This window comes from Ictalurus furcatus, chromosome 4 (genome assembly GCF_023375685.1).
Source record: "Ictalurus furcatus strain D&B chromosome 4, Billie_1.0, whole genome shotgun sequence".
Taxonomy (NCBI): Eukaryota; Metazoa; Chordata; class Actinopteri; order Siluriformes; family Ictaluridae; genus Ictalurus; species Ictalurus furcatus.
Window position 1 is genome coordinate 32,870,326 of NC_071258.1, and position 15,288 is coordinate 32,885,613.

The 15,288-nt window shown below is 38.7% G+C and overlaps 3 protein-coding genes across 3 annotated transcripts; all 3 read left to right on the forward strand.

Annotated features, from left to right (window-relative positions):
* Positions 1 to 4,548: 4,548 nt before the first annotated feature.
* LOC128606280 (vomeronasal type-2 receptor 1-like) lies at positions 4,549 to 5,905 on the forward strand. Its single transcript, XM_053622318.1, has 2 exons — positions 4,549 to 4,557; positions 4,650 to 5,905. The coding sequence occupies exons 1-2, from the start codon at positions 4,549 to 4,551 to the stop codon at positions 5,550 to 5,552; spliced, it is 912 nt and encodes a 303-aa protein (XP_053478293.1). The 3' UTR covers positions 5,553 to 5,905.
* On the forward strand, positions 5,834 to 6,967 carry LOC128606282 (vomeronasal type-2 receptor 26-like). Its single transcript, XM_053622319.1, has 2 exons — positions 5,834 to 5,921; positions 6,021 to 6,967. Exons 1-2 carry the CDS (start codon positions 5,834 to 5,836, stop codon positions 6,965 to 6,967), a joined length of 1,035 nt encoding a protein of 344 aa, XP_053478294.1.
* Positions 6,968 to 12,969: 6,002 nt separating this feature from the next.
* Positions 12,970 to 14,808, forward strand: LOC128606283 (extracellular calcium-sensing receptor-like). The gene is made up of 4 exons (XM_053622320.1): positions 12,970 to 13,028; positions 13,328 to 13,610; positions 13,693 to 13,816; positions 13,901 to 14,808. The coding sequence occupies exons 1-4, from the start codon at positions 12,970 to 12,972 to the stop codon at positions 14,806 to 14,808; spliced, it is 1,374 nt and encodes a 457-aa protein (XP_053478295.1).
* The last annotated feature ends 480 nt before the right edge of the window (positions 14,809 to 15,288 follow it).

Genomic DNA, 15,288 nt, shown 5'->3' on the forward strand with positions numbered 1-15,288 from the left:
AAGCATCAGATTTTTGTTGCCCTGTGACAGCTTGCTGACCAGAGAACACTGAAAACTTGAGACAGCCTTGGCTAGGGGAGGCCCTACAGTAGGACTGGGGGCTAACTGCCCTAACAACCTCATCTCCCCTGATACGTTCCTCCACGGCCCCTCAGGACCGCTCCTCTTTTGTCTGCTTGGCCTTTATGACCATTCTCAGATCAGGCATAGTAGCAGGCCACGACTGTGACCACCTGGTTCCCCTGGCTGTCTGCAGGGGTTGGCGGGCTGCTGTACTCGCCTTCTGTGCCTCTCTCGCACTAGCACTGGCCCGGGTTCCACTCGTGGATGCCCGGGTGAACTCGACACAACAGGGAAGGAACTGGCTGAACTGGCGTATGTCGAGCTCTCTCAGCAGGTCTGCTTGGTAGGCCTGCAACACTGCCATTGTCTGCGGTGACCCACAAGCAAGACCCACCTCTGCATAGGTCTTGCCCGCCAATGCCACCGTGGCCTCACACGGCTTGTATGTGTGTGATTTTTTTTGTTTTGTTTTGTTTTTTGTTTTTTTGGCTTTCCATAGTGGAACGAGGAGTCGCAACACGAGCTCTAAAGTCCAGCGGAGAGCCGGACACGGAAGACAGAGCAAGAGATTCCAGATCTCTTCCAGATCCATATGAGGTCACCCGGACTCGAGACGGCTAGCTGCCTCGGCAGCGGCCAGCCCAGATTCATGAGGCTCTGAAACCTAACTCGGTTCGGCTTCCGAAAAGAGAACGAGTCACGAGCGGAGCTACCTAATGTAAGGCGTTCACATTGCACACAGTCAGACCTCTCAAGGGCTGCCATGGCATACTCCAGCCCTAGACACTTCACACAGAAAGTGTGCACTCCTCCCCATGATGAAACGGGAGCAAGGGGTAACACACTTCCTGAATTCTCTCACTCATACTTTTCTCTCTCACTCATTCTTTTTTCTTCTTCTTCTCTTTTTTTAAGGGATAGAAAAGTCCAGAGATTTTGAGAAAAGATAGAGAGGAAATGAAGAGTCTTTTTGCTTTCGTTAAACAAATGATCGACATGCAGTCTCACTGAAGATAATAAGGCTGACGGCGCGGTTCACAGGTGTCATTTATATATCACGCGACGCGCTTAATTGCCACATCACCTGATCATGGTAGCCTATAAAGCCTATAAATAGGCATGATGTTACACAAGCTTCAGATACTGGTCACACACAAGGGCGCTTCCCACCGCATTCAGCTAATGCAACATGAAGTTCCCTTTGAAAGGGAGCACATTATTAATACATTATTTTATCGTTTTACTTTGTGAATTTAATTTATTTTTGAAAATACAGTATACATTTATTTCAAATAGGATGACTGCAACACACTCCAAAAAAGTTGGGACAGTTGACTGTGTACCACTGTGTAACATCACCTTTTCTTTTAATAACACTTATTAATGCCAAAGAAGTCGCCCACCACTAGCCTAAATGATTATCGTCCTGTGGCCCTCACTCCAGTTATCATGAAGTGCTTTGAGAGATTGGTTCTTCAGCACATCAAGGACTACCTCCCCCCAGACTTCGATCCTTATCAGTTTGCATATTGCGCAAACAGATCCACAGAGGATGCTATCGCCGTAGCTGTCCACTCCGTGTTGAGACATCTAGAGCAGCAACAGAGCTACGTCCGGATGCTTTTTGTGGATTACAGTTCGGCTTTTAATACAATCATTCCGGACATTCTCAACACCAAATTGGTCACTCTTGGCCTCCCCCACCCCCCTCCCCCCACATGTACCTGGATAAAGGACTTTCTCACCAACTGGTCTCAGACAGTGAGACTCGGACCCCACCTCTCCTCCACTCGCACGTTGAGCACAGGTGCTCCACAGGGCTGTGTGCTGAGCCCCCTCCTGTACTGTCTCTACATATATGACTGTAGTCCAGTCCACAATAATAATCTTTTCGTCAAGTTTGCTGACGACACCACAGTGGTCGGACTTATCTCAAAGGGAGATGAGGTAGCCTACAGAGAGGAAGTCCTGAACTTGGCAGCCTGGTGTTCAAAGAACAATCTGGCTCTAAACACTAAGAAAACCAAGGAGCTCATTGTAGACTTCAGGAAGCACAACACTGAGCTAGCCCCCCTTTTTATCAATGGTGAGTGTGTGGAGAGGGCCCACACCTTCCGGTTTCTTGGCGTCCTTATCTCTGCAGACATCTCCTGGACAGACAACATCACAGCGGTTATTAAGAAGGCTCAAACGCGGCTACACTTCCTGAGGGTTCTCAGGAAGTGCAATCTGGACCCCAATCTGCTGCTGATCTTCTACTGCTCGTCCATCGAGAGCCTGCTGACATACTGTATCACAGTGTTGTACGGTAGCTGCACCGCGGCAGACAGGGAGAGGCTTCAGAGAGTAATAAGAGCAGCACAGAAGATCATTGGCTGCCCTCTCCCCTCCCTGATGGATATTTACACCTCCCGTTGCCTCAGCAGAGGAAAAACCATCAATAAGGACAGCTCTCACCCTGGCTCTGATCTGTTCAATCTGTTGCCCTCAGGGAGACATTACAGGTGCATCAAAACAAGGACTAATAGATTTAAGAATAGTTTTTTTCCCCAAAAGCTATTACCATTCTAAACACATACATGTACTGATTTCACAGTATATGTATATAGTGTCTCAAAACTGTGCATTTCATAGTACCCCCCCCCCCCCCGCCCCAATATCTTGTTTATTTATCTTGTTTATCTTGTTTATTCTTCTTGTTTATTTTATGTACATGTTGGCATGGAACAAAAAGGAGTGGCTCTTAATTTCATTGTACATGTGTATAGTGACAATAAAAGGCATTCATTCATTCATTAAGCATTTGGGTGCTGAAGACACCAGCTGGTTAAGTTTAGCAAGTGGAATTTATCCCCAATCATCCATTATGCATTTCCTCACCTATGCAACTGTATGGGGCCTTTGTTACCTTATTTTGCTCTTCATAATGCACCACACATTCTCAATCTGAGACAGGTCAGGACTGCAGGCAGGTCATGCTAGGACCAGCACTCTCTGCTTATGCAACCATGTGCTTGTAATCCAAGCAGAATGTGGTTTGGCATTGTCCTGCTCTGGATGGCAGCATATGTTGTTCCAAAATGTGTACATATCTTTCATATCTTAATGGTGCACTCACAGATGTGCATGTTAACCATGCCATGGGCACTGGCACACCCCTATACCATAACCGATGCTGGCTCTTGGAGTTGATGCTTGGATGGCCCTATTCCTCTTTGACCTGGAGAACACGACAGCTGTTTTGTCCAAAATAAATGTTTACCTTCAAAAAACTATACAGTTGATTAGATAAAATATCAAACACCTTGTCTTTTTTTTTCTTTCAATACAAGTCAATCTACAAATCACCCCTCTTTGTTTTTATTAGCATTTTCCATACTGTCCCAACTTTTTCAGAATTGGGGTTGTATATCTATGCAGGTATCTTTGAAATAGTAGAATTTTTTTTAAAAAATGTATTTGTTTGTTTGTTTTTCTGTATTAATTGTAATAGTACCTATATTTAATAAGTGCTTTAACCTGTTCAGGGCTGTGGTTGTAGCAGATCTTGAGCAACCATCCTGGGAACACTGAATGTGAAGTATGAAATATAGTTGGCAAATTAAATAAATAAATAAATATTTTTTAAAAACTTGATTTCAATAAGACATTTACAGTGTATATTAGCAGTGAAAATCACAAAAAATACTCTGTTTCAAAGTCCACATACTCTGGCATACACTAAACATTATGAATATTCTGCAATGCACAAGAAGATATTGATACAATAAAACAGAGGGAACTATCTTGCCTCTAAGGAAAAGTCAATACCAGGAAATGGTGACACACCTCTAAGAACCAACCCACACCAGTATGCAGAGAAACTGTCTATAAAACAAGGAGTGCTAATTCATGTCATATTTAATTTCCTGACCAGACATGTGCATACGTAATATATTTCATCTGTGTTTTCTGCTCTGTATACAAACAGGCTTTGCATGTAAGCTGCTAGCTAAGTTTGAAGTGCAAACCATGTTGAAGGAAGGAGACATTATGATAGGTGGCATTTTCCCAGTTTATTCAAGACAGGAGAATATACTTTTTTCATTTGATAACAGGCCACCAATGGCAGAATGCAAAGGGTAAGTAAAATTAAGCTGAAATATAACTGAGGATTAATTTACAAACCTTCTTTATTTTTGTATTGCTCATTGCTCTAATGTTCCCCACAGATTTGACCTACGTGCCTTTCGTTGGACGAGGACCATGATGTTGGCAATAGATGAAATAAACCAAGATGATTATTTGCTTCCTAACATTTCTCTAGGATATATTATTGTGGACTCTTGTTCCTCTCCCACTAATGTTTTGAGAGCAGCCCTCACTTTGATGAGCACATCAGAGCAAACAGATTCTCAATGTCATCCACCTCCCATATTAGCACTTATAGCTGAATCAGGATCTACCCAGTCTTTAGTTGTGGCTGGGGCAGTTGGACCATTCAAAATGCCACAGGTAATGCACTGGTAATATTTATGCAAAAACTTTTAATGTGAATGTGCAGAATTATACAGTGTGTTGATAATTGTTACTTTGTCCCTGAACAGGTGAGTTACTTTTCAACATGTGCATGTTTGAGTGACAAAACAAAATATCCTACATTTTACCGAACAATACCAAGTGACTACTACCAAGCAAAGGCTTTGGCTTTCCTTGTCAGACAATATGGATGGACATGGATTGGAGTGATACAGTCTGACAATGATTATGGACGAAATGGGATATCAGCATTCACAAAGGAAGTGGAGGCTCATGGGGTTTGTATTGCATTTGTTGGCACAGTTTTGCGTACATATCCCCAAAGTAAAATCCTTGAAGCTGTTGAACTGATAAAGCAATCAACTGTCAAAGTGATTCTTGCATTTGTGCCAGAGAGAGATATCTATCCTTTAATGAAAGAAGTGGTAAAACAAAATATTACAGGAATACAGTGGATTGGAAGTGAAGCCTGGGTAACTGCTGACAGTCTTTCCACACCCGAAATGTTCAAATATTTTGGAGGAACTATAGGATTTGTGGTCCGAAAGATGGCCATACCCAAATTGGCACCACTTCTCAAAGATATCAGCCCTTATAATGATTCTGAGTCTGGTTTTGTCAGTGATTTCTGGGAAACATTGGTGGGCTGTAGGCCTCCATCTTCAATAAATTATTTACGTAATAGCACAAAAGTATGCTCAGGAATGGAAAAAGTTGATTACACAAACAAATTTTTTGATGTCACACAACTTAGAGTATCATATAATGTCTATCAAGGAGTGTATGCAATTGCACATGCCCTACACCAAGGGATGTTTTGTGAAAAGCCTGAAAGCAATGTCTCAGAACTATGTCTTAATACTTCACAGATAACCCCTACACTAGTGAGTTTTAACTGCAGTGAAGCATTAATTGGGTTCATAATGGAAATCTTTTCATTAAGTATGTTGTATTTTTTGTTCAAAAGGTAAATGAGCAGCTGAAAAAAGTACATTTTGTGGATGCATTTGGAGAGGTAGTGTTCTTTGACAAGAACGGAGACCCCCCTGCTTCATACGAAGTCATAAACTGGCAACTGAGAGAAGGACAAGTGCAGCATATTTCAGTTGGCCATTTCAGCACCTCTGCAAATGGAAAATATGAACTTGAGATTAATGAAGACAAGATTATCTGGAGCACAGGAAATTTGGTAGTATAAGCATATTATAATTAAAAAGTGCATTTTTCTTTAATTCCATTACTCATTTAACATATGCCCTACTGTCCCAGACTCCAAAAGCTATTTGCTCTGAAATCTGTCCACAAGGCACAAGGAAAGCACAAATTAAAGGTCTACCTCTGTGCTGCTTTGACTGTATCCCATGTGCTGATGGCTCTATATCAAATACAACAGGTGAAGAGACCTGCTAACTAATATTGCCAAAATAATTACATTTTAGTAATCAATCATCTCTCACCATGCCATTTTTCTACTTTAGGAGCAACAGACTGTATCAACTGTCCTGAAGAGTACTGGTCTAATGAAAGAAAAGATAACTGCATCATGAAAATAACAGAGTTTCTATCATACACTGAAACAATGGGGATTATTCTTATGGCCCTCTCCCTACTGGGTGCCTGTTTAACATTTTCTACTATGGTGGTGTTCATACACTTTAGAGACACACCAATAGTAAAAGCAAATAATTCAGAGCTGAGCTTACTTTTACTTCTTTCTCTTATATTTTGCTTCCTCTGTCCTCTCACATTCATTGGTGAGCTAACAGTCTGGTCATGCATGTTGCGTCACACAGCATTTGGCATTGCCTTTGCCCTCTGCATTTCCTGTATGCTGGGGAAAACCATAGTTGTGGTAACTGCCTTCAGAGCAACATTACCTGGGAACAATGTGGCAGGAAAGTTTGGACCACCTCAACAAAGGGCCATTGTGTGTTCATGCACTGCAGTTCAAATAGTTATTTGTATTCTGTGGCTAAATGTTGCACCACCATTCCCTGATAAAGTCTTTGAGCAACGCAGTAAAAAAATTATTTTAGAATGTAACACAGGCTCAGATGCTGCATTTTATGCCGTTCTAGGGTACATTGGCCTTCTTGCCATAGTTTGCTTGGTCCTGGCCTTTTTAGCCAGAAAGCTACCTGATAATTTTAATGAAGCAAAATTCATCGCATTTAGTATGCTTATATTCTGTGCAGTTTGGATCACCTTCATTCCAGCTTATGTCAGCTCTCCTGGAAAGTATACAGTAGCAGTAGAAATATTTGCAATTCTGTCTTCAGCTTTTGGCCTACTCTTATGCATTTTTGTGCCTAAATGTTACATCATTTTAATCAAACCAGAGAGAAATACAAGAAAACATGTAATGGGGAAAAATCCCAAAAGTTAATTAATTGTAGGTTTTACACAGTGCTGTTCTGAAATAAAAAACATATATATTATATTTATGCGAAAATATTGTGTACAGAATCATGGTAAAATACAGTGTTCTTACACAGACATTATAAACACTATAATTTATGGCAAATTACTTCTGTGAAGCTCAGCTTACTCTGATACTATATTTTTAATCTAAATATAGTGAAAGGTTCAACAAATATAGATGCTACCTACAAATCCCAGTCGTGCATTATCTATATCATTATTAAAGTAATTAAAGTACATTATTTTCTTGTTTCACCTCATTTTTCATTATGTTTCCTCACACTTTGAACATTTTGCATAAATATTCCCCAAATTGGTGTACAGATCACCATCAAATGGTAAAAAAAAAAACATGTCATGATTAAAATTGGTGAAAATGGTAATAGGTCTTCAACTGTGTTTATTTTTTACTGTAAAATGGTTTGTCATACAGATTGTGGATAATATTTTTTTGTGAGTTTTAAGAGTAGTGATCAGTGTAGACTGGACATAAAAATGAAAACCTTGGTGCACTGCTTGGATTCATCACTAGATTCTTATAGATTCAGTCTGTAATGTTTACTGTACATAAATCTATAGTTGTGCCCTCTGTTGGTGAAATTGTAAAATTCATTGAAAAAATTGTACTTATAAAGCAAGCTTCAGTAATTGTCTGTTCTATTTAAAAATGTAAGTACTTGGTAATTGTCAGTCAGTTAATTACTTGTGTAAAAACAAACAAAAAAGTGAAATTATAACTATTTAAAATAAAAATATTTAAGAAGTAGCATACCAAAAAAGGGTTAGATTGTATCCTGTTTATAACGACACGGGACTATATACAGGAATTAAGCGTAGGAGCAATGTCTTTATTTTCAAACTTAAATCAGAACACAGTAAACGCGGTCAATACTGAACAAGATTAACTAGATTAAACATAAGACTGAAGTCTAGGCATTGCACGAGAACAGGACATGGAACTAATGTCCATGTCGCTTCGCGAACGTAACGCATTAACCATTCAAACAATCAGTTAACATAAATACTGTGCGAAGTGCGCAGCCGCATGAGGGGTTTAAATAACAAACACAATCAAACAGAAACATAGACACCTGGATTAAATCAAGACACACCCTCGAACATCAACCAATGCTTAAACAGGGGAAAAACCAAAAACAAACAAAAGGCGCGTGTTCATATGCAAAAGCCTCATGCACGTGCGATCTCTAAAGCTGCGCGTGCATGTCGATGCCACAGTGCCATCTGCCGGCGGGAGCGTAACACTTTTAATGTAATTGACTGAATTTTGTCTAAATTAACATGTTTTTCTCAAGTCCAAATAGCTGTCGGCTATCTACCAAGAGAAATATTTATCTACTTAACTGTAGATAACTTAAAAATATATGATATTGGGAGCTAAACATATGTTTTTGGCAGGGTTGGGAGGGTTACTTTAAAAGTGTATTCCGTTACAGTTACAAATTACTTCATAAAAAATTTAATCAGTAATCCAAGTATCACAATATGAAAGTAATGTAATATGATTACTTTTGGATTACTTCAAGGTCACATATGTAAATAAAGTCAAGAGAAAAGCACTATGATCTAAAAGACTTTTATTTAGAGCTTATTTTAGAGTGTAAAAACATGTTCAATGTTTGGATTTGTTTTAAGAAAATAAATAAATAAATGAAGAAATAAACGATCACTGTCCCTGATGCAGGTAACATTATATCACAAAAGTTAGGGTGAGCATATTCTGGTTTTCCAAAAAGAGGACAATTTTTTCATGTCTTAATAGAGTTCAAAACAGTGTTACTATTAATGCAGATTTTAAGACATAAATATATATATAAATTCCTACATTCCTTTGAATGTCCATGGAATAAAATAAAATATTAGATGCCACGAGTGTACCTTCTGCCCCCTCTGCCATCATTTAAACATTTGAATGGCCATGTAATACAACGTAATGTGATGACATGAAATTTAAAATGACCTTATATAACCATGGGCATTGTTTCGACTCAGGACAACTGTCATTGGCTGCTATTGTCAATCAACTGTTTGATGCCATACACAACAGTGCTTCATCTCCGTCTGTTCGCTGAGAGTAGGCTAATGGTTGAGAGGCAGAATTTGGCCAATAGTTGCTGCAAGCATTTTAGAATTAACCAATTGGTGTGCGAGATGGTGGGAATTACAGAGAGGGGCAATGCAGACATGTGTACACATGATGCAGTATTATAACATAAGCACAGCATAATGAAACTAAAGCCAAACCCCAGACATTTTCTCAAATTTAGAAATCCCAGCCGGATGCTTTTTTAAGGTCTGAAAAAGAGGATATGTCCAGGAAAATGAGGGCATATGTTCACCCTAACAAAAGCATTTCAGAGAACAACAGTGTTAATTTCTACCAAAGTAACTTTGTGCAAAATTTATTTGCGCATGCACCATGGTGCATGGGGCAGCTATGGATCAGGTGGTACAGCAGGTTGTCCACTAATCGTAGGGTTGGTGGTTCGATTCCTGGCCCACGTGACTCCACATGCCGAAGTGTCCTTGGGCAAGACACTGAACCCCAAGTTGCTCCAGATGGCAAGTTAGCACCTTGCATGGGAGCTCTGCTACCATTGGTGTGCGAGTGTGTGTGTGAATGGGTGGATGAGACACAGTGTAAAGCGCTTTGGATAAAAGCGCTATATAAGTGCAGACCATTAACCAGGAGGTTGCTGATGTGACTGGTAAGGGAGAACCAGAACTATAATCAAGTAGCTGTCTATACTATGTTATGTCAAAAGATTAATTTCTTTGTTTTTAAATTTAAAAAAATATATATCCTGATAGTATTCCCATTTTTTACAAAATGTACCTGTAATCTGATTACTTTGTTTTTGATGTAACTGTAATGGAATATAGTTAGCATATTTTTGTATCCTGATTACATAACACCGTTACATGTATTCCGTTACTCCCCAAACCTGGGTTTTGGCTACCACTGATGTATGTATCGGTGGCTTAGAGATGCCTTATTGGTTAGCATGTTTGCTTAGCACCTCCTGAGGGTTTGATTCCCACATCCGCCCTGTGTGCACATAATTTGCACATTCTCCCTATGCTTCGGGAGTTTCCTCCGGATACTCCGGTTTCCTCTCCCAATCCAAAGACACGTGTTGTAGGCTGATTTGCATCTCTAAATTATCCATAGTGTGTGCATGTGCAATTGTGCCGTGCGATGGGTAGGCACCCCATCCAGGGTGTCCCCTACCTTGTGCCCCGAGTCCCCTGGGATAGGCTCCAGGTGCTCCCATGACCTTGTGTAAGATAAGTGGTACAGAAAATGGATGGATGGATGATGTATGTATGTATCTGTGCATATATGCATGCATGTGTAACCAGTCCGTTCTGCCTAGCCCTGCTACACTGCGGTGTGTTCTGGTGCACAATAGACACTGGACACCGGCGTATCTTGTTGAACTCAGGTTTATTCGTCCTGCAGACAAGCTCAACGTCTATTTAGATATCAAAAAGAGCAAAACTTCGTCATACAGGGTTTATCTTCACGACACAGCTCTCTCAGTCAAACTCAACGCCGACTCACTATCAACATGAGACTAACTCAAAACGTTAATAAAATACAAAAGATATAAATAACAAAATGTCATTACCTTGCATTCTATTACATTCAATTATATTATTAATAACAATTAGCTTTTTAACTTAATACATATTAACACGAAATATAGATTATATTGATGCACATTTATCACCTAGCGTATAACAAAAAAAAAATAAATAAAATACATTCTATGAAGGAAAGGAATACACAAGCGCCCACAGCAGTCATGGAAAAGGTCCTATACCACAACAACCTAAAACAGTGAACTTGACTAAAATAATACATTCACTGAACATGGTAATGGGAGTACAAAACACATACACATAACTATTTAGAGTTCAAAAAGAGCAAAACGTCATCACACAGGGTTTATCTTCAGGACACACCTAACATAAGAAAATAACATAAGCGTGTACCTCGATAAGAATATAAAATGGCGACAGCTAGCACACACACAACAAAAACCTGCTAATTTGCTCATCTTTCACAAATTAATTTTACAAGTAAAATACACAGCAAAAATGACACAGTCCGTCTAACCTAATAATACTATAAATGATTAAACTGGTTTGTGCACTTGAAATGACTATTAAAGCTTAAAATTCAAACTTTATAATCGCACTGGCCTAAGTACACACCACTCTCAGTCAAACTCAACGCCGACTTACAAGAAACCGGAAATGACGCGATACGTCTGCTACCAATTAACAAAGAGCGCTATAACACAAATAAGGTACTCCCAACACCAAGAACAGCAAACTATAACCTGGTCAAGGTTGTGGTTCTGGTGGATTTTAAGCCTATCCTGGGAACACTGTATGTGAGGCATGTAATATACTGTAGTTGAAAAATGAAATTATTTAAAACCTTGGTGTTAATAAGACTACTACATTGCATAATAGCAGTAATAACTGCATTTATAATGAATAAATAAATAAATAAATAAATAAATAAATAGAAACAGCCTTTTCATATTCTGTTACAAATGTCCACATACCAAAAATTATGGATATTCTGCAATGCACAAGAAAATATGGAAGCATGAAAATATGGAATATGAAGTATGTGGCAACTCTCTCATGTCCAAGAAAAAGTCAATACCAGACAAACTTGACACACCTCTAAGAACCAACCCACACCACACGCAGTAAGCAGTCTATAAAACAAGGAATTCTCATTCTTGTTTCTTCAATCTGCTGACCAAACATGTGCAAACCTAATATATTTTATCTGTGTTTTCTGCTCTGTATACAAACAGGCTTTGCATGTAAGCTGCTAGCTAAGTTTGAAGTGAAAACCATGTTGAAGGAAGGAGACATTATGATAGGTGGCATTTTCCCAATTTATTCAAAACAGGAGAATATACTTTTTTCGTTTGACAACAAACCACCAATGGCTGAATGTAATGGGTAAGTTTAAAATATTATTTATGTGAAATAGCAAAATATAATTTTATAAGCTTTCTTTACATTTGCATTTGTCATTGACCTAATGTCCTCCACAGATTTGGCTTACAAGCCTTTCAATGGATGAGGACTATGGTATTTGCAGTAGATGAAATAAATCAAAATGATCATTTGCTTCCTAATATTTCTCTGGGATATATTATTGTGGACTCTTGTTCCTCTCCTACTAATGTTTTGAGAGCAGCCCTCACTTTGATGAGCACATCAGAGCAAAAGGTCTCTCAGTGTCATCCACCTCCCATATTAGCACTTATAGGTGAATCAGGATCTACCCAGTCTATAGTTGTAGCTGGGGCAGTTGGACCATTCAAAATACCACTGGTAAAAAAAAAAACAACAATAATTATCAAAAACCTTTAATGCAAAAAAGTCAGCATTATACAATGTGTTGATAATTACAACTTATTTGTCCCTGAACAGGTGAGTTACTTTTCAACATGTGCATGTTTGAGTGACAAAACAAAATATCCTACATTTTACCGAACAATACCAAGTGACTATTACCAAGCAAAGGCTTTGGCTTTCCTTGTCAGACAATATGGATGGACATGGATTGGAGTGATACAGTCTGACAATGATTATGGACGAAATGGGATATCAGCATTCACAAAGGAAGTGGAGGCTCATGGGGTTTGTATTGCATTTGTTGGCACAGTTTTGCGTACATATCCCCAAAGTAAAATCCTTGAAGCTGTCGAACTGATAAAGCAATCAACTGTCAAAGTGATTCTTGCATTTGTGCCAGAGAGAGATATTGATCCTTTAATGAAAGAAGTGGTAAAACAAAATATTACAGGAATACAGTGGATTGGAACTGAATCCTGGGTAACTGCTGACAGTCTTTCCACACCCGAAATGTTCAAATATTTTGGAGGAACTATAGGATTTGAGGTCCGAAAGATGGCCATGCCCAAACTGGCACCAGTTCTCAAAAATATCAGCCCTTATAATGATTCTGAGTCTGGTTTTGTCAGTGATTTCTGGGAAACATTGGTGGGCTGTAGGCCTCCATCTTCAATAAATTATTTACATAATAGCACAAAAGTATGCTCAGGAATGGAAAAAGTTGATTACACAAACAAATTTTTTGATGTCACACAACTTAGAGTATCATATAATGTCTATCAAGGAGTGTATGCAATTGCACATGCCCTACACCAAGGGATGTTTTGTGAAAAGCCTGAAAGCAATGTCTCAGAACTATGTCTTAATACTTCACAGATAACCCCTACACTAGTGAGTTTTAACTGCAGTGAAGCATTAATTGGGTTCATAATGGAAATCTTTTCATTAAGTATGTTGTATTTTTTGTTCAAAAGGTAAATGAGCAGCTGAAAAAAGTACATTTTGTGGATGCATTTGGAGAGGTAGTGTTCTTTGACAAGAACGGAGACCCCCCTGCTTCATACGAAGTCATAAACTGGCAGCTGAGAGAAGGACAAGTGCAGCATATTTCAGTTGGCCATTTCAGCACCTCTGCAAATGGAAAATATGAACTTGTGATTAATGAAGACAAGATTATCTGGAGCACAGGAAATCTGGTAGTATAAGCATATTATAATTAAAAAGTGCATTTTTTTCTTTAATTCCATTACTCATTTAACATATGCCCTACTGTCCCAGACTCCAAAAGCTGTTTGCTCTGAAATCTGTCCACAAGGCACAAGGAAAGCACAAATTAAAGGTCTACCTCTGTGCTGCTTTGACTGTATCCCATGTGCTGATGGCTCTATATCAAATACAACAGGTGAAGAGACCTGCTAACTAATATTGCCAAAATAATTACATTTTAGTAATCAACATCTCTCACCATGCCATTTTTCTACTTTAGGAGCAACAGACTGTATCAACTGTCCTGAAGAGTACTGGTCTAATGAAAGAAAAGATAACTGCATCATGAAAATAACAGAGTTTCTATCATACACTGAAACAATGGGGATTATTCTTATGGCCCTCTCCCTACTGGGTACCTGTTTAACATTTTCTACTATGGTGGTGTTCATACACTTTAGAGACACACCAATAGTAAAAGCAAATAATTCAGAGCTGAGCTTACTTTTACTTCTTTCTCTTATATTTTGCTTCCTCTGTCCTCTCACATTCATTGGTGAGCTAACAGTCTGGTCATGCATGTTGCGTCACACAGCATTTGGCATTGCCTTTGCCCTCTGCATTTCCTGTATGCTGGGGAAAACTACAGTTGTGGTAACTGCCTTCAGAGCAACATTACCAGGGAACAATGTGGCAGAAAAGTTTGGACCACCTCAACAAAGGGCCATTGTGTGTTCATGCACTGCAGTTCAAATAGTTATTTGTATTCTGTGGCTAAATGTTGCTCCACCATTCCCTGATAAAGTCTTTGAGCAACGCAGTAAAAAAATTATTTTAGAATGTAACACAGGCTCAGATGCTGCATTTTATGCCGTTCTAGGGTACATTGGCCTTCTTGCCATAGTTTGCTTGGTCCTGGCCTTTTTAGCCAGAAAGCTACCTGATAATTTTAATGAAGCAAAATTCATCACATTTAGTTTGCTTATATTCTGTGCAGTTTGGATCGCCTTCATTCCAGCTTATGTCAGCTCTCCTGGAAAGTATACAGTAGCAGTAGAAATATTTGCAATTCTGTCTTCAGCTTTTGGCCTACTCTTATGCATTTTTGTGCCTAAATGTTACATCATTTTAATCAAACCAGAGAGAAATACAAGAAAACATGTAATGGGGAAAAATCCCAAAAGTTAATTAATTGTAGGTTTTACACAGTGCTGTTCCAAAATTTTAACTATTATATTTATGTGAAAATATGTTGTCCAGCATCATGGTAAAATTACAGTGTTCTACAAACATTATAAACAGTATAATTGATTGTAATGAATACTGTAGTTTGTCACTTCTATGGTCCAGAATTTTCCAAAATAAACTATCTGTTCAATACTTGAATAATAATATTTAATTTGCATACCAAATGAATAGTACAAATAGCATTATTTCCCCTCTGTAATCAAATGATATGGAAAAAATATGCCTGTTACCAGAAACCCTTTTATTAATTTTTGTCATCTATTAGGCTATGTTCATACAGCAGTCAAAAGGCCACATCCGAATTTTTTCTTCAAATGTAACCGATTTGTTACATGCATCTGACATTTTCAGTTTTGATTTCAGCCACTTTCATATGTGGTCCTGAAAGCTGATATGATTCTGATATGTAGTAATGCGACT